Source organism: Oncorhynchus masou, chromosome 9 (genome assembly GCF_036934945.1).
Source record: "Oncorhynchus masou masou isolate Uvic2021 chromosome 9, UVic_Omas_1.1, whole genome shotgun sequence".
Classification (NCBI taxonomy): domain Eukaryota; kingdom Metazoa; phylum Chordata; class Actinopteri; order Salmoniformes; family Salmonidae; genus Oncorhynchus; species Oncorhynchus masou.
This window is the reverse complement of record NC_088220.1, coordinates 88,393,502-88,415,160: the sequence shown is the minus strand read 5'-3', so window position 1 is coordinate 88,415,160 and position 21,659 is coordinate 88,393,502. Positions and strand designations below refer to the sequence as shown.

General features: G+C 50.7%; 1 protein-coding gene across 1 annotated transcript in view; it reads right to left on the bottom strand.

Annotated features, from left to right (window-relative positions):
- The window catches only part of LOC135545129 (dynein heavy chain-like), a gene marked incomplete at its 5' end in the record, with an annotated part of 72,132 nt that extends 50,677 nt beyond the window's left edge, over positions 1 to 21,455 (bottom strand). The window contains one exon of the mRNA XM_064972760.1: positions 20,429 to 21,455. Coding sequence (XP_064828832.1) covers positions 20,429 to 21,455 — 1,027 coding nt within the window. The remainder of the gene's footprint in view (positions 1 to 20,428) is intronic.
- Between the last annotated feature and the right edge of the window lie 204 nt (positions 21,456 to 21,659).

Sequence of the window (21,659 nt, the reverse complement as noted above, 5' to 3'; positions counted from 1 at the left end):
CCATTACTCCATACCTCTCTCCATTCCTCCCTCCATTACTCCATTCCTCCCCCATTACTCCATTCCTCCCTCCATTACTCCATTCCTCCCTCCATTACACCATTCCTCCCTCCATTACTCCATTCCTCACTGCATTACTCCATTCCTCCCTCCATTACTCCATTCCACCCTCAATTCCTCCCTCCATTACTCCATTCCTCCCTCCATTACTCCATTCCTCTCTCCATTCCTCCCTCCATTACTCCATTCCTCCCTCCATTACTGAAATTCCTCCCTCCATTACTCCATTCCTCCCTCCATTACACCATTCCTCCCTCCATTACTCCATTCCTCTCTCCATTCCTCCCTCCATTACTCCATTCCTCCCTCCATTCCTCCTTCCATTACTCCACTCCTCCTCCATTACTCCATTCCTCTCTCCATTCCTCCCTCCATTACTCCATTCCTCCCTCCATTACACCATTCCTCCCTCCATTCCACCATTCCTCCCTCCATCACTCCATTCCTCCCTCCATTACTCCATTACTCCATTCCTCCCTCCATTATGCCATTCCTCCCCCATAACTCTATTCCTCCCTCCATTCCTCCCTCCATTACTCCATTCCTCCCCCCAATACTCCATTCCTCCCTCCATTACACCATTCCTCCCTCCATTACTCCATTCCTCCCTCCATTACACCATTCCTCCCTCCATTACTCCATTCCTCCCTCCATTCCTCCCTCCATTGCTCCATTCCTCTATCCATTCCTTCCTCCATTACTCCATTCCTCCCTCCATTACTCCATTCCTCCCTCCATTACTCCATTCCTCCCTCCATTCCTCCCTCCATTACACCATTCCTCCATCAATTACACAATTCCTCCCTCCATTACTCCATTCTTCCCTCCATTACACCATTCCTCCCTCCATTACACCATTCCTCCCTCCATTACTCCATTCCTCCCTCCATTCCTCCCTCCATTACTCCATTCCTCTATCCATTCCTTCCTCCATTACTCCATTCCTCCCTCCATTACACCATTCCTCCCTCCATTCCACCATTCCTCCCTCCATCACTCCATTCCTCCCTCCATTACTCCATTACTCCATTCCTCTCTCCATTCCTCCCTCCATTACTCCATTCCTCCCTCCATTCCTCCTTCCATTACTCCACTCCTCCCTCCATTACTCCATTCCTCTCTCCATTCCTCCCTCCATTACTCCATTCCTCCCTCCATTACACCATTCCTCCCTCCATTCCACCATTCCTCCCTCCATCACTCCATTCCTCCCTCCATTACTCCATTACTCCATTCCTCCCTCCATTATGCCATTCCTCCCCCCATAACTCTATTCCTCCCTCCATTCCTCCCTCCATTACTCCATTCCTCCCCCCAATACTCCATTCCTCCCTCCATTACACCATTCCTCCCTCCATTACTCCATTCCTCCCTCCATTACACCATTCCTCCCTCCATTACTCCATTCCTCCCTCCATTCCTCCCTCCATTGCTCCATTCCTCTATCCATTCCTTCCTCCATTACTCCATTCCTCCCTCCATTACTCCATTCCTCCCTCCATTACTCCATTCCTCCCTCCATTCCTCCCTCCATTACACCATTCCTCCATCAATTACACAATTCCTCCCTCCATTACTCCATTCTTCCCTCCATTACACCATTCCTCCCTCCATTACACCATTCCTCCCTCCATTACTCCATTCCTCCCTCCATTCCTCCCTCCATTACTCCATTCCTCTATCCATTCCTTCCTCCATTACTCCATTCCTCCTCCATTACTCCATTCCTCCCTCCATTACTCCATTCCTCCCTCCATTCCTCCCTCCATTACACCATTCCTCCATCAATTACACAATTCCTCCCTCCATTACTCCATTCTTCCCTCCATTACACCATTCCTCCCTCCATTACTCCATTCCTCCCTCCATTACTCCATTCCTCCCTCCATTCCTTCCTCCATTACTCCATTCCTCCCTGCATTCCTCCCTCCATTACTCCCTCCATTACTCCATTCCTCCCTCCATTCCTCCCTCCATTACTCCATTCCTCCCTCCATTCCTCCATTCCTCCCTCCATTACACCATTCCTCCCTCCATTACTCTATTACTCCCTCCATTCCTCTATTCCTCCCTCCATTCCTCCCTCCATTTCACCATTCCTCCCTCCATTACTCCATTCCTCCCTCCATTACTCCATTCCTCCGTCCATTCCTCCCTCCATTCCTACCTCCATTACTCCATTCCTCCCTCCATTCCTCCCTCCATTCCTCCCCCATTACTGCATTCCTCCCTCCATTCCTCCCTCCATTACTCCATTCCTCCCTCCATTACTCCATTCCTCCATCCATTACTCCATTCCTCCCTCCATTCCTCCCTCCATTACTCCATTCCTCCCTCCATTACTGAAATTCCTCCCTCCATTACTCCATTCCTCCCTCCATTACTCCATTCCTCCCTCCATTAATCCATTCCTCCCTCCCATTACTCCATTCCTCCCTCCATTACTCCATTCCTCCCTCCATTCCTCCCTCCATTACTCCATTCCTCCCGCCATTGCTCCATTCCTCCTTCCAATACTCCATTCCTCCCTCCATTCCTCCCTCCATTCCTCCCTCCATTACACCATTCCTCACTCCATTACTCCATTCCTCCCTCCATTACTCCATTCCTCTGTCCATTCCTCCCTCCATTACTCCATTCCTCCCTCCATTCCTCCCTCCATTCCTCCCCCATTACTGCATTTCCTCCCTCCATTCCTCCCTCCATTACTCCATTCCTCCCTCCATTACTCCATTCCTCCTCCATTCCTCCCTCCATTACTCCATTCCTCCCTCCATTGCTCCATTCCTCCCTCCAATACTCCATTCCTCCCTCCATTCCTCCCTCCATTCCTCCCTCCATACCTACCTCCAGAAACACATTCCTCCCTCCATTACTCCATTCCTCCCTCCATTACTCCATTCCTCCGTCCATTCCTCCCTCCATTACTCCATTCCTCCCTCCATTCCTCCCCCCATTACTGCATTTCCTCCCTCCATTCCTCCCTCCATTACTCCATTCCTCCCTCCATTACTCCATTCCTCCCTCCATTACTCCATTCCTCCCTCCATTCCTCCCTCCATTACTCCATTCCTCCCTCCATTCCTCACTCCATTACTCCACTCCTCCCTCCATTACTGAAATTCCTCCCTCCATTACTCCATTCCTCCCTCCATTACACCATTCCTCCCTCCATTACTCCATTCCTCCATCCATTCCTCCATTCCTCCCTCCATTCCTCCCTCCATTCCTCCCCCCATTACTGCATTTCCTCCCTCCATTCCTCCCTCCATTACTCCATTCCTCCCTCCATTACTCCATTCCTCCCTCCATTACTCCATTCCTCCCTCCATTACTCCATTCCTCCCTCCATTCCTCCCTCCATTACTCCATTCCTCCCTCCATTACTCCATTCCTCCCTCCATTCCTCACTCCATTACTCCATTCCTACCTCCATTACTGAAATTCCTCCCTCCATTACTCCATTCCTCCCTCCATTACACCATTCCTCCCTCCATTACTCCATTCCTCCCTCCATTACTCCATTCCTCCCTCCATTCCTCCCTCCATTCCTCCCCCATTACTGCATTTCCTCCCTCCATTCCTCCCTCCATTACTCCATTCCTCCCTCCATTACTCCATTCCTCCCTCCATTACTCCATTCCTCCCTCCATTCCTCCCTCCATTACTCCATTCCTCCATCCATTACTCCATTCCTCCCTCCATTCCTCACTCCATTACTCCATTCCTCACTCCATTACTGAAATTCCTCCCTCCATTACTCCATTCCTCCCTCCATTTCACCATTCCTCTCTCCATTCCTCCCTCCATTACTCCACTCCTCCCTCCATTGCACCATTCCTCCCTCCATTCCTCCATTCCTCCTTCCATTACACCATTCCTCCCTCCATTACTCCATTCCTCCCTCCATTACTTCATTCCTCACTCCATTCCTCCCTCCATTACTCCATTCCTCCCTCCATTACTCCATTCCTCCCTCCATCACTCCATTCCTCCCTCCATTACTCCATTCCTCCCTCCATTACTCCATTCCTCCCTCCATTCCTCCCTCCATTACACCATTCCTCCCTCCATTACTCCATTCCTCCCTCCATTACTCCATTCCTCCCTCCAGTCCTCCCTCCATTCCTCCCTCCATTACTCCATTCCTCCCTCCATTACTCCATTCCTCCCTCCATTCCTCCCTCCATTCCTCACTCCATCACTCCATTCCTCCCTCCATTCCTCCATCCATTACTCCATTCCTCCCTGCATTACTCCATTCCTCCCTCCATTACTCCAGTCCTCCCTCCATTACACCATTCGTCCATCCATTCCTCCCTCCATTACTCCATTCTTCCCTCCATTCCTCCCTCCATTACTCCATTGCTCTCTCCATTCCTCCCTCCATTACTCCATTCCTCCCTCCATTGTACCATTCCTCCCTCCATTACTCCATTCCTCCCTCCATTACTCCATTCCTCCCTCCATTACTCCATTCCTCCCTCCATTACTTCATTCCTCACTCCATTCCTCCCTCCATTACTCCATTCCTCCCTCCATTACTCCATTCCTCCCTCCATCACTCCATTCCTCCCTCCATTACTCCATTCCTCCCTCCATTACTCCATTCCTCCCTCCATTCCTCCCTCCATTACACCATTCCTCCCTCCATTACTCCATTCCTCCCTCCATTACTCCATTCCTCCCTCCATTCCTCCCTCCATTCCTCCCTCCATTACTCCATTCCTCCCTCCATTCCTCGCTCCATTACTCCATTCCTCCCTCCATTGCTCCATTCCTCCCTCCATTCCTCCCTCCATTACTCCATTCCTCCCTCCATTACTCCACTCCTCCCTCCTTTCCTCCCTCCATTCCTCCCTCCACTCCTCCCTCCTTTCCTCCCTCCATTCCTCCCTCCATTACTCCATTCCTCCCTCCATTACTCCATTCCTCCCTCCAATCCTCCCTCCATTACTCCATTCCTCCCTCCATTACTGAAATTCCTCCCTCCATTACTCCATTCCTCCCTCCATTACTCCATTCCTCCCTCCATCACTCCATTCCTCCCTCCATTACTCCATTCCTCCCTCCATTGCACCATTCCTCCCTACATTACTCCATTCCTCCTTCCATTACACCATTCCTCCCTCCATTACTCCATTCCTCCCTCGATTACTTCATTCCTCACTCCATTCCTCCCTCCATTACTCCATTCCTCGCTCCATTACTCCATTCCTCCCTCCATCACTCCATTCCTCCCTCCATTACTCCATTCCTCCCTCCATTACTCCATTCCTCCCTCCATTCCTCCCTCCATTACACCATTCCTCCCTCCATTACTCCATTCCTCCCTCCATTACTCCATTCCTCCCTCCAGTCCTCCCTCCATTCCTCCCTCCATTACTCCATTCCTCCCTCCATTCCTCCCTCCATTCCTCCCTCCATTCCTCACTCCATCACTCCATTCCTCCCTCCATTCCTCCATCCATTACTCCATTCCTCCCTGCATTACTCCATTCCTCCCTCCATTACTCCAGACCTCCCTCCATTACACCATTTGTCCATCCATTCCTCCCTCCATTACTCCATTCCTCCCTCCATTCCTCCCTCCATTACTCCATTGCTCTCTCCATTCCTCCCTCCATTACTCCATTCCTCCCTCCATTGCACCATTCCTCCCTCCATTACTCCATTCCTCCCTCCATTACTCCATTCCTCCCTCCATCACTCCATTCCTCCCTCCATTACTCCATTCCTCCCTCCATTACTCCATTCCTCCCTCCATTCCTCCCTCCATTACACCATTCCTCCCTCCATTACTCCATTCCTCCCTCCATTACTCCATTCCTCCCTCCAGTCCTCCCTCCATTCCTCCCTCCATTACTCCATTCCTCCCTCCATTCCTCGCTCCATTACTCCATTCCTCCCTCCATTACTCCATTCCTCCCTCCATTCCTCCCTCCATTACTCCATTCCTCCCCCATTACTCCACTCCTCCCTCCTTTCCTCCCTCCATTCCTCCCTCCACTCCTCCCTCCTTTCCTCCCTCCATTCCTCCCTCCATTACTCCATTCCTCCCTCCATTACTCCATTCCTCCCTCCAATCCTCCCTCCATTACTCCATTCCTCCCTCCATTACTGAAATTCCTCCCTCCATTACTCCATTCCTCCCTCCATTACTCCATTCCTCCCTCCATCACTCCATTCCTCCCTCCATTACTCCATTCCTCCCTCCATTGCACCATTCCTCCCTACATTACTCCATTCCTCCTTCCATTACACCATTCCTCCCTCCATTACTCCATTCCTCCCTCCATTACTTCATTCCTCACTCCATTCCTCCCTCCATTACTCCATTCCTCGCTCCATTACTCCATTCCTCCCTCCATCACTCCATTCCTCCCTCCATTACTCCATTCCTCCCTCCATTACTCCATTCCTCCCTCCATTCCTCCCTCCATTACACCATTCCTCCCTCCATTACTCCATTCCTCCCTCCATTACTCCATTCCTCCCTCCAGTCCTCCCTCCATTCCTCCCTCCATTACTCCATTCCTCCCTCCATTACTCCATTCCTCCCTCCATTCCTCCCTCCATTCCTCACTCCATCACTCCATTCCTCCCTCCATTCCTCCATCCATTACTCCATTCCTCCCTGCATTACTCCATTCCTCCCTCCATTACTCCAGACCTCCCTCCATTACACCATTCGTCCATCCATTCCTCCCTCCATTACTCCATTCCTCCCTCCATTCCTCCCTCCATCACTCCATTCCTCCCTCCATTACTCCATTCCTCCCTCCATTACTCCATTCCTCCCTCCATTCCTCCCTCCATTACACCATTCCTCCCTCCATTACTCCATTCCTCCCTCCATTACTCCATTCCTCCCTCCAGTCCTCCCTCCATTCCTCCCTCCATTACTCCATTCCTCCCTCCATTCCTCGCTCCATTACTCCATTCCTCCCTCCATTGCTCCATTCCTCCCTCCATTCCTCCCTCCATTACTCCATTCCTCCCTCCATTACTCCACTCCTCCCTCCTTTCCTCCCTCCATTCCTCCCTCCACTCCTCCCTCCTTTCCTCCCTCCATTCCTCCCTCCATTACTCCATTCCTCCCTCCATTACTCCATTCCTCCCTCCAATCCTCCCTCCATTACTCCATTCCTCCCTCCATTACTGAATTCCTCCCTCCATTACTCCATTCCTCCCTCCATTACTCCATTCCTCCCTCCATCACTCCATTCCTCCCTCCATTACTCCATTCCTCCCTCCATTGCACCATTCCTCCCTACATTACTCCATTCCTCCTTCCATTACACCATTCCTCCCTCCATTACTCCATTCCTCCCTCCATTACTACATTCCTCACTCCATTCCTCCCTCCATTACTCCATTCCTCGCTCCATTACTCCATTCCTCCCTCCATCACTCCATTCCTCCCTCCATTACTCCATTCCTCCCTCCATTACTCCATTCCTCCCTCCATTCCTCCCTCCATTACACCATTCCTCCCTCCCTTACTCCATTCCTCCCTCCATTACTCCATTCCTCCCTCCAGTCCTCCCTCCATTCCTCCCTCCATTACTCCATTCCTCCCTCCATTCCTCCTCCATTCCTCCCTCCATTCCTCACTCCATCACTCCATTCCTCCCTCCATTCCTCCATCCATTACTCCATTCCTCCCTGCATTACTCCATTCCTCCCTCCATTACTCCAGACCTCCCTCCATTACACCATTTGTCCATCCATTCCTCCCTCCATTACTCCATTCCTCCCTCCATTCCTCCCTCCATTACTCCATTGCTCTCTCCATTCCTCCCTCCATTACTCCATTCCTCCCTCCATTGCACCATTCCTCCCTCCATTACTCCATTCCTCCCTCCATTACTCCATTCCTCCCTCCATCACTCCATTCCTCCCTCCATTACTCCATTCCTCCCTCCATTACTCCATTCCTCCCTCCATTCCTCCCTCCATTACACCATTCCTCCCTCCATTACTCCATTCCTCCCTCCATTACTCCATTCCTCCCTCCAGTCCTCCCTCCATTCCTCCCTCCATTATTCCATTCCTCCCTCCATTCCTCGCTCCATTACTCCATTCCTCCCTCCATTACTCCATTCCTCCCTCCATTCCTCCCTCCATTACTCCATTCCTCCCCCATTACTCCACTCCTCCCTCCTTTCCTCCCTCCATTCCTCCCTCCACTCCTCCCTCCTTTCCTCCCTCCATTCCTCCCTCCATTACTCCATTCCTCCCTCCATTACTCCATTCCTCCTCCAATCCTCCCTCCATTACTCCATTCCTCCCTCCATTACTGAAATTCCTCCCTCCATTACTCCATTCCTCCTCCATTACTCCATTCCTCCCTCCATCACTCCATTCCTCCCTCCATTACTCCATTCCTCCCTCCATTGCACCATTCCTCCCTACATTACTCCATTCCTCCTTCCATTACACCATTCCTCCCTCCATTACTCCATTCCTCCCTCCATTACTTCATTCCTCACTCCATTCCTCCCTCCATTACTCCATTCCTCGCTCCATTACTCCATTCCTCCCTCCATCACTCCATTCCTCCCTCCATTACTCCATTCCTCCCTCCATTACTCCATTCCTCCCTCCATTCCTCCCTCCATTACACCATTCCTCCCTCCATTACTCCATTCCTCCCTCCATTACTCCATTCCTCCCTCCAGTCCTCCCTCCATTCCTCCCTCCATTACTCCATTCCTCCCTCCATTACTCCATTCCTCCCTCCATTCCTCCCTCCATTCCTCACTCCATCACTCCATTCCTCCCTCCATTCCTCCATCCATTACTCCATTCCTCCCTGCATTACTCCATTCCTCCCTCCATTACTCCAGACCTCCCTCCATTACACCATTCGTCCATCCATTCCTCCCTCCATTACTCCATTCCTCCTCCATTCCTCCCTCCATTACTCCATTGCTCTCTCCATTCCTCCCTCCATTACTCCATTCCTCCCTCCATTGCACCATTCCTCCCTCCATTACTCCATTCCTCCCTCCATTACACCATTCCTCCCTCCATTACTCCATTCCTCCCTCCATTACTTCATTCCTCACTCCATTCCTCCCTCCATTATTCCATTCCTCCCTCCATTACTCCATTCCTCCCTCCATCACTCCATTCCTCCCTCCATTACTCCATTCCTCCCTCCATTACTCCATTCCTCCCTCCATTCCTCCCTCCATTACACCATTCCTCCCTCCATTACTCCATTCCTCCCTCCATTACTCCATTCCTCCCTCCAGTCCTCCCTCCATTCCTCCCTCCATTACTCCATTCCTCCCTCCATTCCTCGCTCCATTACTCCATTCCTCCCTCCATTACTCCATTCCTCCCTCCATTCCTCCCTCCATTACTCCATTCCTCCCTCCATTACTCCACTCCTCCCTCCTTTCCTCCCTCCATTCCTCCCTCCACTCCTCCCTCCTTTCCTCCCTCCATTCCTCCCTCCATTACTCCATTCCTCCCTCCATTACTCCATTCCTCCCTCCAATCCTCCCTCCATTACTCCATTCCTCCCTCCATTACTGAAATTCCTCCCTCCATTACTCCATTCCTCCCTCCATTACTCCATTCCTCCCGCCATTACTCCATTCCTCACTCCATTACTCCATTCCTCCCTCCATTACTTCATTCCTCCCTCCAAACCTCCCTCCATTACTCCACTCCTCCCTCCATTTCTCCATTCCTCACTCCATTACACCATTCCTCCCTCCATTACTCCATTCCTCCCTCCATTACTCAAGTCCTCACTCCATTCCTCCCTCCATTCCTCCCTCCATTACTCCATTCCTCCCTCCATTCCTCCATTCCTCCCTCCATTCCTCCCTCCATTACTCCATTCCTCCCTCCATTACTCCATTCCTCCCTCCAGTCCTCCCTCCATTCCTCCCTCCATTACTCCATTCCTCCCTCCATTCCTCCCTCCATTCCTCCCTCCATTCCTCACTCCATCACTCCATTCCTCCCTCCATTCCTCCATCCATTACTCCATTCCTCCCTGCATTACTCCATTCCTCCCTCCATTACTCCAGACCTCCCTCCATTACACCATTTGTCCATCCATTCCTCCCTCCATTACTCCATTCCTCCCTCCATTCCTCCCTCCATTACTCCATTGCTCTCTCCATTCCTCCCTCCATTACTCCATTCCTCCCTCCATTGCACCATTCCTCCCTCCATTACTCCATTCCTCCCTCCATTACTCCATTCCTCCCTCCATCACTCCATTCCTCCCTCCATTACTCCATTCCTCCCTCCATTACTCCATTCCTCCCTCCATTCCTCCCTCCATTACACCATTCCTCCCTCCATTACTCCATTCCTCCCTCCATTACTCCATTCCTCCCTCCAGTCCTCCCTCCATTCCTCCCTCCATTATTCCATTCCTCCCTCCATTCCTCGCTCCATTACTCCATTCCTCCCTCCATTACTCCATTCCTCCCTCCATTCCTCCCTCCATTACTCCATTCCTCCCCCCATTACTCCACTCCTCCCTCCTTTCCTCCCTCCATTCCTCCCTCCACTCCTCCCTCCTTTCCTCCCTCCATTCCTCCCTCCATTACTCCATTCCTCCCTCCATTACTCCATTCCTCCCTCCAATCCTCCCTCCATTACTCCATTCCTCCCTCCATTACTGAAATTCCTCCCTCCATTACTCCATTCCTCCCTCCATTACTCCATTCCTCCCTCCATCACTCCATTCCTCCCTCCATTACTCCATTCCTCCCTCCATTGCACCATTCCTCCTACATTACTCCATTCCTCCTTCCATTACACCATTCCTCCCTCCATTACTCCATTCCTCCCTCCATTACTTCATTCCTCACTCCATTCCTCCCTCCATTACTCCATTCCTCGCTCCATTACTCCATTCCTCCCTCCATCACTCCATTCCTCCCTCCATTACTCCATTCCTCCCTCCATTACTCCATTCCTCCCTCCATTCCTCCCTCCATTACACCATTCCTCCCTCCATTACTCCATTCCTCCCTCCATTACTCCATTCCTCCCTCCAGTCCTCCCTCCATTCCTCCCTCCATTACTCCATTCCTCCCTCCATTACTCCATTCCTCCCTCCATTCCTCCCTCCATTCCTCACTCCATCACTCCATTCCTCCCTCCATTCCTCCATCCATTACTCCATTCCTCCCTGCATTACTCCATTCCTCCCTCCATTACTCCAGACCTCCCTCCATTACACCATTCGTCCATCCATTCCTCCCTCCATTACTCCATTCCTCCCTCCATTCCTCCCTCCATTACTCCATTGCTCTCTCCATTCCTCCCTCCATTACTCCATTCCTCCCTCCATTGCACCATTCCTCCCTCCATTACTCCATTCCTCCCTCCATTACACCATTCCTCCCTCCATTACTCCATTCCTCCCTCCATTACTTCATTCCTCACTCCATTCCTCCCTCCATTATTCCATTCCTCCCTCCATTACTCCATTCCTCCCTCCATCACTCCATTCCTCCCTCCATTACTCCATTCCTCCCTCCATTACTCCATTCCTCCCTCCATTCCTCCCTCCATTACACCATTCCTCCCTCCATTACTCCATTCCTCCCTCCATTACTCCATTCCTCCCTCCAGTCCTCCCTCCATTCCTCCCTCCATTACTCCATTCCTCCCTCCATTCCTCGCTCCATTACTCCATTCCTCCCTCCATTACTCCATTCCTCCCTCCATTCCTCCCTCCATTACTCCATTCCTCCCTCCATTACTCCACTCCTCCCTCCTTTCCTCCCTCCATTCCTCCCTCCCTCCTCCCTCCTTTCCTCCCTCCATTCCTCCCTCCATTACTCCATTCCTCCCTCCATTACTCCATTCCTCCCTCATATCCTCGCTCCATTACTCCATTCCTCCCTCCATTACTGAAATTCCTCCCTCCATTACTCCATTCCTCCCTCCATTACTCCATTCCTCCCGCCATTACTCCATTCCTCACTCCATTACTCCATTCCTCCCTCCATTACTCCATTCCTCCCTCCATTCCTCCCTCCATTACTCCATTCCTCCCTCCATTTCTCCATTCCTCACTCCATTACACCATTCCTCCCTCCATTACTCCATTCCTCCCTCCATTACTCAAGTCCTCACTCCATTCCTCCCTCCATTCCTCCCTCCATTACTCCATTCCTCCCTCCATTCCTCCATTCCTCCCTCCATTCCTCCCTCCATTACTCCATTCCTCCCTCCATTACTCCATTCCTCCCTCCATTACACCATTCCTCCCTCCATTACTCCATTCCTCCCTCCATTACTCAAGTCCTCCCTCCATTCCTCCCTCCATTACTCCATTCCTCCCTCCATTACTGAAATTCCTCCCTCCATTACTCTATTCCTCTCTCCATTACACCATTCCTCCCTCCATTACTCCATTCCTCCCTCCATTCCTCCCTCCATTACTCCATTCCTCCCTCCATTACTCCATTCCTCCCTCCATCACTCCATTCCTCCCTCCATTACTCCATTCCTCCCTCCATTACACCATTCCTCCCTCCATTCCTCCCTCCATTACTCCATTCCTCCCTCCATTACTCCATTCCTCCCGCCATTACACCATTCCTCCCTCCATTCCTCCCTCCATTACTCCATTCCTCCCTCCATTACGCCATTCCTCCCTCCATTACACCATTCTTCCCTCCATTACTCCATTCCTCCCTCCATTCCTCCCTCCATTACTCCATTCCTCCCTCTATTACACCATTCCTCCCTCCATTCCTCCCTCCATTACTCCATTCCTCCCTCCATTCCTCCCTCCATTACTTCATTCCTCCCTCCATTCCTCCCTCCATTCCTCCCTCCATTACACCATTCCTCCCTCCATTACTCCAGTCCTACCTCCATTCCTCCCTCCATTACTCCATTCCTCCCTCCATTACTCCATCCCCACCTCCCTCCCTCTATCCTTCCCTCCATTTCTCCCTCCCACTATTCCACCCACCATCTCCCCCTTACCCATCAATCTGTCCCTCCCTCCATCTGTTCCTCCCTCCCTCCAGTTCTCCCTTCATTCCTCCATTTCTCCCTTCTTCCATCCCTCCATTCCTCCCTCCCTCCATTACACCCTCTCTCCATGTCTAATTCCATTACTCCAGCCCTCCCTCCATCCCTTCCTCCAACTATTCCTCCCTCCATCACTCCCTCTGTTCCACCCACCATCACCCACTCCCTCCCTCCATCCCCCCTCCCACCATTCCTCCCTCCATCCCTCCCTCCTTCCCTCGGTTCCTTCCTCCCTCCAATATTCCCTCCCTCAATTCCTACCTTCATCATTCCATTCCTTCCTACCTCCATTCCTCCCAGCACCTCTGCCTCAAATCTTTTCCTCCCTCAATTCCTCCATCCATCTCTCCCTCCATTCCTACTTTTCTCTCTTCATTCCTCCCACCCACATTTCTCCATCCATCCATCCATTTATCTGTCCCTCAATTACTCCCTCCCTCCCTCCAGTCCATTCCTCCCTCCATTCCTCCCTCCCACATTCCTCCATTCCTCCAACCCTCCTTCCATCCCTCCCTACCTCCATTCATCCCTCCCACATTCCTCCCTCCAACCCTCCCTCCATTCTTCCCTCCATCCCTCGTCCCTTCCATTCATCCCTCCCACATTCCTCCCTCCAACCATCCCTCCATTCCTCCCTCCATCCCTCCTTCCTTCCTATCCATCCCTCCCTCATTCCTCCCTCCATTCCTCCATCCTTCCATTCCTCCATCCCTCCCTCCATTCCTTCCTCCCTCATTCCTCCTTCCATTCATCCCTCCCTCCATTTCTCCTTCCATTACTCCATGCCTCCATTTCTCCTTCCATCCCTCCGTCCATTCCTCCTCAATCTCTCCCTCCATTCCTTCCTCCCACATTCATCCCTCCAACCCTCTTACCATCTCTCCCTCCATTCCTCCCTCCCACATTCCTCCATCACTCCAACCCTCCTTCCATCCCTCCCTCCATTCCTCCCACTACTATTAAAAGGTACTTTGAGATTACAGGAGTGCCATCCCCCCTTCCCTCTGGAAAGGCCTGGAGATTGTGATCCAGGGTCAACAAGCTGGTAAACCAAACCAGGTAGAGATGATTACACCAGAGAGCAGAGAGAGCTGAGAGAGCAGAGCAGAAAGCAGAGATAGCAGAGCAGAGAGAAGAGAGAGAGCAGAGCAGAGAGCAGAGAGAGCAGAGAGAGGTGAGATAGCAGAGAGCTGAGAGGTGAGAGAGGTGAGAGAGCTGAGAGAGCAGAGAGCTGAGAGAGCAGAAAGAGCAGGGAGAGCAGGGAGAGCAGAGAGAGCAGAGAGAGCAGAGAGAGCAGAGAGAGCAGAGAGAGCAGAGCAGAGAGCTGAGAGAGCTGAGACAGCTGAGAAAGCAGAGCTGAGAGCTGAGAGAACATTGCTGAGAGAGCTGAGAAAGCAGAGAGAGCAAAGAGAGCTGAGCAAAGAGAGCTGAGAAAGCAGAGAGCTGAGCAGAGAGAGCAGAGAGAGCAGAGAGCTGAGCAGAGAGAGCAGAGAGAGCAGAGAGAGCTGAGAGAGCAGAGAGCTGAGCAGAGAGAGCAGAGAGAGCAGAGAGAGCAGAGAGCTGAGTAAAGAGAGCTGAGAAAGCAGAGAGCTGAGCTAAGATAGCTGAGAGAGCTGAGAGAGCTGAGAAAGCAGAGCAGAGAGCAGAGAGAGCTGAGAAAGCAGATCAAAGAGCTGAGAGAGCTGAGAAAGCAGAGCTGAGAGAGCCGAGAGCAAAGAGAGCTGAGCGAGCTGAGAATGCTAAGAAAGTTGAGAAAGCAGAGCTGAGAGAGCTGAGAGAACAGAGCTGAGAGAGCTGAGAAAGCAGAGAGATCAAAGAGAGCTGAGAGAGCAGAGAGAGCTGGGAGAGCTGAGATAGCAGAGCAGAGAGCTGAGAGAGCAGAGAGAGCAGAGAGAGCAAAGAGAGCAAAGAGAGCAGAGAGAGATGAGAGCCGAGAGAGCAGAGAGAGCAGAGAGAGCAGAGAGAGCAGAGAGAGCAGAGAGAGCAGAGAGAGAGCAGAGAGAGCAGAGAGAGCAGAGAGCAGAGAGAGCAGAGAGAGCAGACAGCTGAGCAAAGAGAGCTGAGAAAGCAGAGAGCTGAGCAAAGAGAGCTGAGAGAGCAGAGAGAAAGCAGAGCAGAGAGAGCAGAGAGAGCTGAGAGAGCAGAGCAGAGAGCTGAGAGAGCAGAGAGCTGAGAGAGCAGAGCAGAGAGCTGAGAGAGCTGAGAATGCTGAGAAAGCTGAGAAAGCAGAGCTGAGAGAGCTGAGAGCTGAGACAACAGAGCTGATAGAGCTGAGAAAGCAGAGAGAGCAAAGAGAGCTGAGAGAGCAAAGAGAGCTGAGAGAGCAGATAGAGCTGGGAGAGCCGAGAGAGCCGAGAGAGCCGGTAGAGCCGGTAGAGCCGAGAAAGCAGAAAGCTGATAGAGTTGAGAGAGCATAGCAGAGAGAGCCGAGAGAGCAGAGCAGATAGCTGAGAAAGCAGAGCTGAGAGCCGAGAGCTGAGAGAGCTGAGAGAGCTGAGAGAGCTGAGAGAGCAGAGCAGATAGCTGAGAAAGCAGAGCTGAGAGCCGAGAGCTGAGAGAGCTGAGAGAGCTGAGAGAGCTGAGAGAGCTGAGAGAACTGAGAGAGCTGAGAGAGCAGAGAGAGGTGAGAGAGCAGAGAGAGGTGAGAGAGCAGAGAGAGGTGAGAGAGCTGAGAACGCAGAGCTGAGAGCTGAGAGAACAGAGCTGAGAGAGCTGAGAGAGCAGAGAGAGGTGAGAGAGCAGAGAGAGCTGAGAGAGGTGAGAGAGCAGAGAGAGCTGAGAGAGTAGACAGAGCTGAGAGAGCTGAAAGAGTAGAGAGAGCTGAGAGAGCTGAAAGAGCTGGGAGAGCTGAGAGGGCTGAGAGAGCTGAGAGAGCAGAGAGCTGAGCAAAGAGAGCTGAGCAAAGAGAGCTGAGTGAGCTGAGAGAGCTGAGAAAGCAGAGCAGAGAGCAGAGAGAGATGAGACAGCAGAGCAGACAGCTGAGAGAGCTGAGAAAGCAGAGCTGAGAGAGCCGAGAGCTGAGAGAGCAGAGAGAGCTGAGAGAGCTGCGAGAGCAGAGCAGAGAGCAGAGAGAGGTGAGAGAGCTGAGAGAGCATAGAGCTAAGAGAGCAGAGAGAGCTGAGAGAGCAGAGAGAGCTGAGAGAGCAGAGAGCTGGGAGAGCTGAGAGAGCTGAAAGAGCTGAGAGAGCTGAGAGAGCAGAGAGCTGAGCAAAGAGAGCTGAGAAAGCTGAGAAAGCAGAGCTGAGAGAACAGAGCTGAGAGAGCTGTGAGAGCTGGGAAAGCAGAGCAGAGAGAGCTGAGAGAGCAGAGCAGAGAGCTGAGATAGCAGAGCAGAGAGCAGAGAGAGCAGCGAGAGTAAAGAGAGCTGAGAGAGCAGAGAGAGCTGAGCAAAGAGAGCTGAGAAAGCTGAGACAGCTGAGAAAGCAGAGCTGAGAGAACAGAGCTGAGAGAGCTGTGAGAGCTGGGAAAGCAGAGCAGAGAGAGCTGAGAGAGCAGAGCAGAGAGCTGAGATAGCAGAGAGAGGTGAGAGAGCAGAGAGAGGTGAGAGAGCTGAGAACGCAGAGCTGAGAGCTGAGAGAACAGAGCTGAGAGAGCTGAGAGAGCAGAGAGAGGTGAGAGAGCAGAGAGAGCTGAGAGAGGTGAGAGAGCAGAGAGAGCTGAGAGAGTAGACAGAGCTGAGAGAGCTGAAAGAGTAGAGAGAGCTGAGAGAGCTGAAAGAGCTGGGAGAGCTGAGAGGGCTGAGAGAGCTGAGAGAGCAGAGAGCTGAGCAAAGAGAGCTGAGCAAAGAGAGCTGAGTGAGCTGAGAGAGCTGAGAAAGCAGAGCAGAGAGCAGAGAGCAGAGAGAGATGAGACAGCAGAGCAGACAGCTGAGAGAGCTGAGAAAGCAGAGCTGAGAGAGCCGAGAGCTGAGAGAGCAGAGAGAGCTGAGAGAGCTGCGAGAGCAGAGCAGAGAGCAGAGAGAGGTGAGAGAGCTGAGAGAGCATAGAGCTAAGAGAGCAGAGAGAGCTGAGAGAGCAGAGAGAGCTGAGAGAGCAGAGAGCTGGGAGAGCTGAGAGAGCTGAAAGAGCTGAGAGAGCTGAGAGAGCAGAGAGCTGAGCAAAGAGAGCTGAGAAAGCTGAGAAAGCAGAGCTGAGAGAACAGAGCTGAGAGAGCTGTGAGAGCTGGGAAAGCAGAGCAGAGAGAGCTGAGAGAGCAGAGCAGAGAGCTGAGATAGCAGAGCAGAGAGCAGAGAGAGCAGCGAGAGTAAAGAGAGCTGAGAGAGCAGAGAGAGCTGAGCAAAGAGAGCTGAGAAAGCTGAGACAGCTGAGAAAGCAGAGCTGAGAGAACAGAGCTGAGAGAGCTGTGAGAGCTGGGAAAGCAGAGCAGAGAGAGCTGAGAGAGCAGAGCAGAGAGCTGAGATAGCAGAGCAGAGAGCAGAGAGAGCAGCGAGAGTAAAGAGAGCTGAGAGAGCAGAGAGAGCTGGGAGAGCTGAGATAGCAGAGCAGAGAGTAGAGAGAGCTGAGAGAGCAGAGAGAGCAGAGCAGAGAGGAGAGAGCGCTGAAAGAGCAGAGAGAGCTGAGAGAGCAGAGAGAGCAGAGAGAGCAGAGAGAGCAGAGAGAGCAGAGAGAGCGGAGAGAGGTGAGAGAGGTGAGAGAGCAGGGAGCTGAGCAAAGAGAGCTGAGAGAGCTGAGAGAGCAGAGAGCAGAGAGTACTGCTGGGTCCATGTTAATATTGTAAAGCTAAACAGTAAAAAACATATGAAGAAAAAACACCTATGATGAACTGTGATGAGGAAAGGTATTTCTACTTCGGAAACAGAGAGAGAGCAGAGAGAGCAGAGAGAGCAGAGAGAGCTGAGAGAGCAGAGAGATCTGAGAGAGCTGAGAGGGCAGAAAGAGCAGAGAGCTGAGTAAAGAGAGCTGAGAAAGCAGAGAGCTGAGCTAAGATAGCTGAGAGCTGAGAGAGCTGAGAAAGCAGAGCAGAGAGCAGAGAGAGCTGAGAGAGCAGATCAAAGAGCTGAGAGAGCTGAGAAAGCAGAGCTGAGAGAGCCGAGAGCAAAGAGAGCTGACCGAGCTGAGAATGCTAAGAAAGTTGAGAAAGCAGAGCTGAGAGAGCTGAGAGAACAGAGCTGAGAGAGCTGAGAAAGCAGAGAGATCAAAGAGAGCTGAGAGAGCAGAGAGAGCTGGGAGAGCTGAGATAGCAGAGCAGAGAGCTGAGAAAGCAGAGAGAGCTGAGAGAGCAAAGAGAGCAGAGAGAGATGAGAGCCGAGAGACCCGAAAGAGCAGAGAGAGCAGAGAGAGCAGAGAGAGCAGAGAGAGCAGAGAGAGCAGAGAGAGCAGAGAGAGCAGACAGCTGAGCAAAGAGAGCTGAGAAAGCAGAGAGCTGAGCAAAGAGAGCTGAGAGCTGAGAGAGCAGAGAGAAAGCAGAGCAGAGAGAGCAGAGAGAGCTGAGAGAGCAGAGCAGAGAGCTGAGAGCTGAGAAAGCAGAGCTGAGAGAGCCGAGAGCAAAGAGAGCTAAGAGAGCTGAGAATGCTGAGAAAGCTGAGAAAGCAGAGCTTAGAGAGCTGAGAGCTGAGACAACAGAGCTGAGAGAGCTGAGAAAGCAGAGAAAGCAAAGAGAGCTGAGAGAGCAGATAGAGCTGGGAGAGCTGAGATAGCAGAGCAGAGAGCCGAGAGAGCCGAGAGAGCTGAGAGAGCCGAGAGAGCCGGTAGAGCCGAGAGAGACGAGAAAGCAGAAAGCTGATAGAGTTGAGAGAGCATAGCAGAGAGAGCTGAGAGAGCAGAGCAGATAGCTGAGAAAGCAGAGCTGAGAGCCGAGAGCTGAGAGAGCTGAGAGAGCTGAGAGAGCTGAGAGAGCTGAGAGAGCAGAGAGAGCAGAGAGAGCTGAGAGCTGAGAGAACAGAGCTGAGAGAGCTGAGAGAGCAGAGAGAGGTGAGAGAGCAGAGAGAGCTGAGAGAGTAGAGAGAGCTGAGAGAGCTGAAAGAGTAGAGAGAGCTGAGAGAGCTGGGAGAGCTGAGAGGGCTGAGAGAGCAGAGAGAGCAGAGAGCTGAGCAAAGAGAGCTGAGCAAAGAGAGCTGAGTGAGCTGAGAGAGCTGAGAAAGAAGAGCAGAGAGCAGAGAGCAGAGAGAGATGAGACAGCAGAGCAGACAGCTGAGAGAGCTGAGAAAGCAGAGCTGAGAGAGCCGAGAGCTGAGAGAGCAGAGAGAGCTGAGAGAGCTGCGAGAGCAGAGCAGAGAGCAGAGAGAGCTGATATAGCAGAGAGCAGAGAGAGGTGAGAGAGCTGAGAGAGCATAGAGCTAAGAGAGCAGAGAGAGCTGAGAGAGCAGAGAGAGCTGAGAGAGCAGAGAGCAGAGAGCAGAGAGAGCTGGGAGAGCTGAGAGAGCTGAAAGAGCTGAGAGAGCTGAGAGAGCAGAGAGCTGAGCAAAGAGAGCTGAGAAAGCTGAGAAAGCAGAGCTGAGAGAACAGAGCTGAGAGAGCTGTGAGAGCTGGGAAAGCAGAGCAGAGAGCAGAGAGAGCAGAGCAGAGCAGAGAGCAGAGAGAGCAGAGAGAGCAGAGAGAGCTGAGAAAGCTGAGAAAGCTGAGAAAGCAGAGCTGAGAGAACAGAGCTGAGAGAGCTGTGAGAGCTGGGAAAGCAGAGCAGAGAGCAGAGAGAGCAGCGAGAGTAAAGAGAGCTGAGAGAGCAGAGAGAGCTGAGAGAGCGAGAGAGGTGAGAGAGCTGAGAGAGCTGAGAGAGCAGGGAGCTGAGCAAAGAGAGCTGAGAGAGCATCGAGAGCAGAGAGCAGAGAGTCCTGCTGGGTCCATGTTAATATTGTAAAGCTAAACAGTAAAAAACATATGAAGAAAAAATACCTATGATGAACTGTGACGAGGAAAGGTCTTTCTACTTCGGAAACATTCACAGACAATATCAGATAAGTTCACTATTATGATGGTCAGCCATGCCGAGCACATTTTTAAATAATAGTGAATGGAATAGTGAATAGGACAGTGAATAGGACAGTGAATGGAATAGTGAATAGAATAGTGAATAGGACAGTGAATGGAATAGTGAATGGAATAGTGAATGGAATAGTGAATAGGACAGTGAATGGAATAGTGAATGGGACAGTGAATAGGACAGTAAATTTGACAGTGAATAGGACAGTGAATGGAATAGTGAATAGAATAGTGAATAGGACAGTGAATGGGATAGTGATTGGAATAGTGAATGGAATAGTGAATGGAATAGTGAATAGGACAGTGAATGGAATAGTGAATGGAATAGTGAATGGAATAGTGAACAGGACAGTGAATGGAATAGTGAATAGGACAGTGAATGGAATAGTGAATGTAATAGTGAATGGAATAGTGAATAGGACAGTGAATGGAATAGTGAATAGGAAAGTGAATGGAATAGTGAATAGGATAGTGAATGGAATAGTGAATAGGACAGTGAATGGAATAGTGAATGGAATATTGAATAGGACAGTGAATGGAATAGTGAATGGAATAGTGAATGGAATAGTGAATAGGACAGTGAATGGAATAGTGAATAGTACAGTGAATGGAATAGTGCATGGAATAGTGCATGGAATAGTGAATAGAACAGTGAATGGAATAGTGAATAGGACAGTGAATGGAATAGTGAATAGGACGGTGAATGGAATAGTGAATAGGACAGTGAATGGAATAGTGAATAGTATAGTGAATGGAATAGTGAATAGGACAGTGAATGGAATAGTGAATAGGACAGTGAATGGAATAGTGAATAGGACAGTGAATGGAATAGTGAATAGGACAGTGAATGGAATAGTGAATAGGACAGTGAATGGAATAGTGAATAGGACAGTGAATGGAATAGTGAATAGGACAGTGAATGGAATAGTGAATAGTATAGTGAATGGAATAGTGAATAGGACAGTGAATGGAATAGTGAATAGGACAGTGAATGGAATAGTGAATAGAACAGTGAATGGAATAGTGAATAGAACAGTGAATGGAATAGTGAATAGGACAGTGAATGGAATAGTGAATAGGACAGTGAATGGAATAGTGAATAGGACAGTGAATGGAATAGTGAATAGTATAGTGAATGGAATAGTGAATGGAGTAGTGAATGGAATAGTGAATGGAATAGTGGATGGAATAGTGAATAGGACAGTGAATGGAATATTGAATAGGACAGTGAATGGAATAGTGCATGGAATAGTGCATGGAATAGTGAATAGAACAGTGAATGGAATAGTGAATAGGACAGTGAATGGAATAGTGAATAGGACAGAGAATGGAATAGTGAATGGAATAGTGAATGGAATAGTGAATAGGACAGTGAATGGAATAGTGAATGGAATAGTGAATTGAATAGTGAATAGGACAGTGAATGGAATAGTGAATAGTATAGTGAATGGAATAGTGAATGGAGTAGTGAATGAAATAGTGAATGGAAAAGTGAATGGAGTAGTGAATGGAATAGTGAATAGGACAGTGAATGGAATAGTGAATAGGACAGTGAATGGAATAGTGAATAGGACAGTGAATGGAATAGTGAATGGAATAGTGAATGGAATAGTGAATAGGACAGTGAATGGAATGGTGAATAGGGCAGTGAAT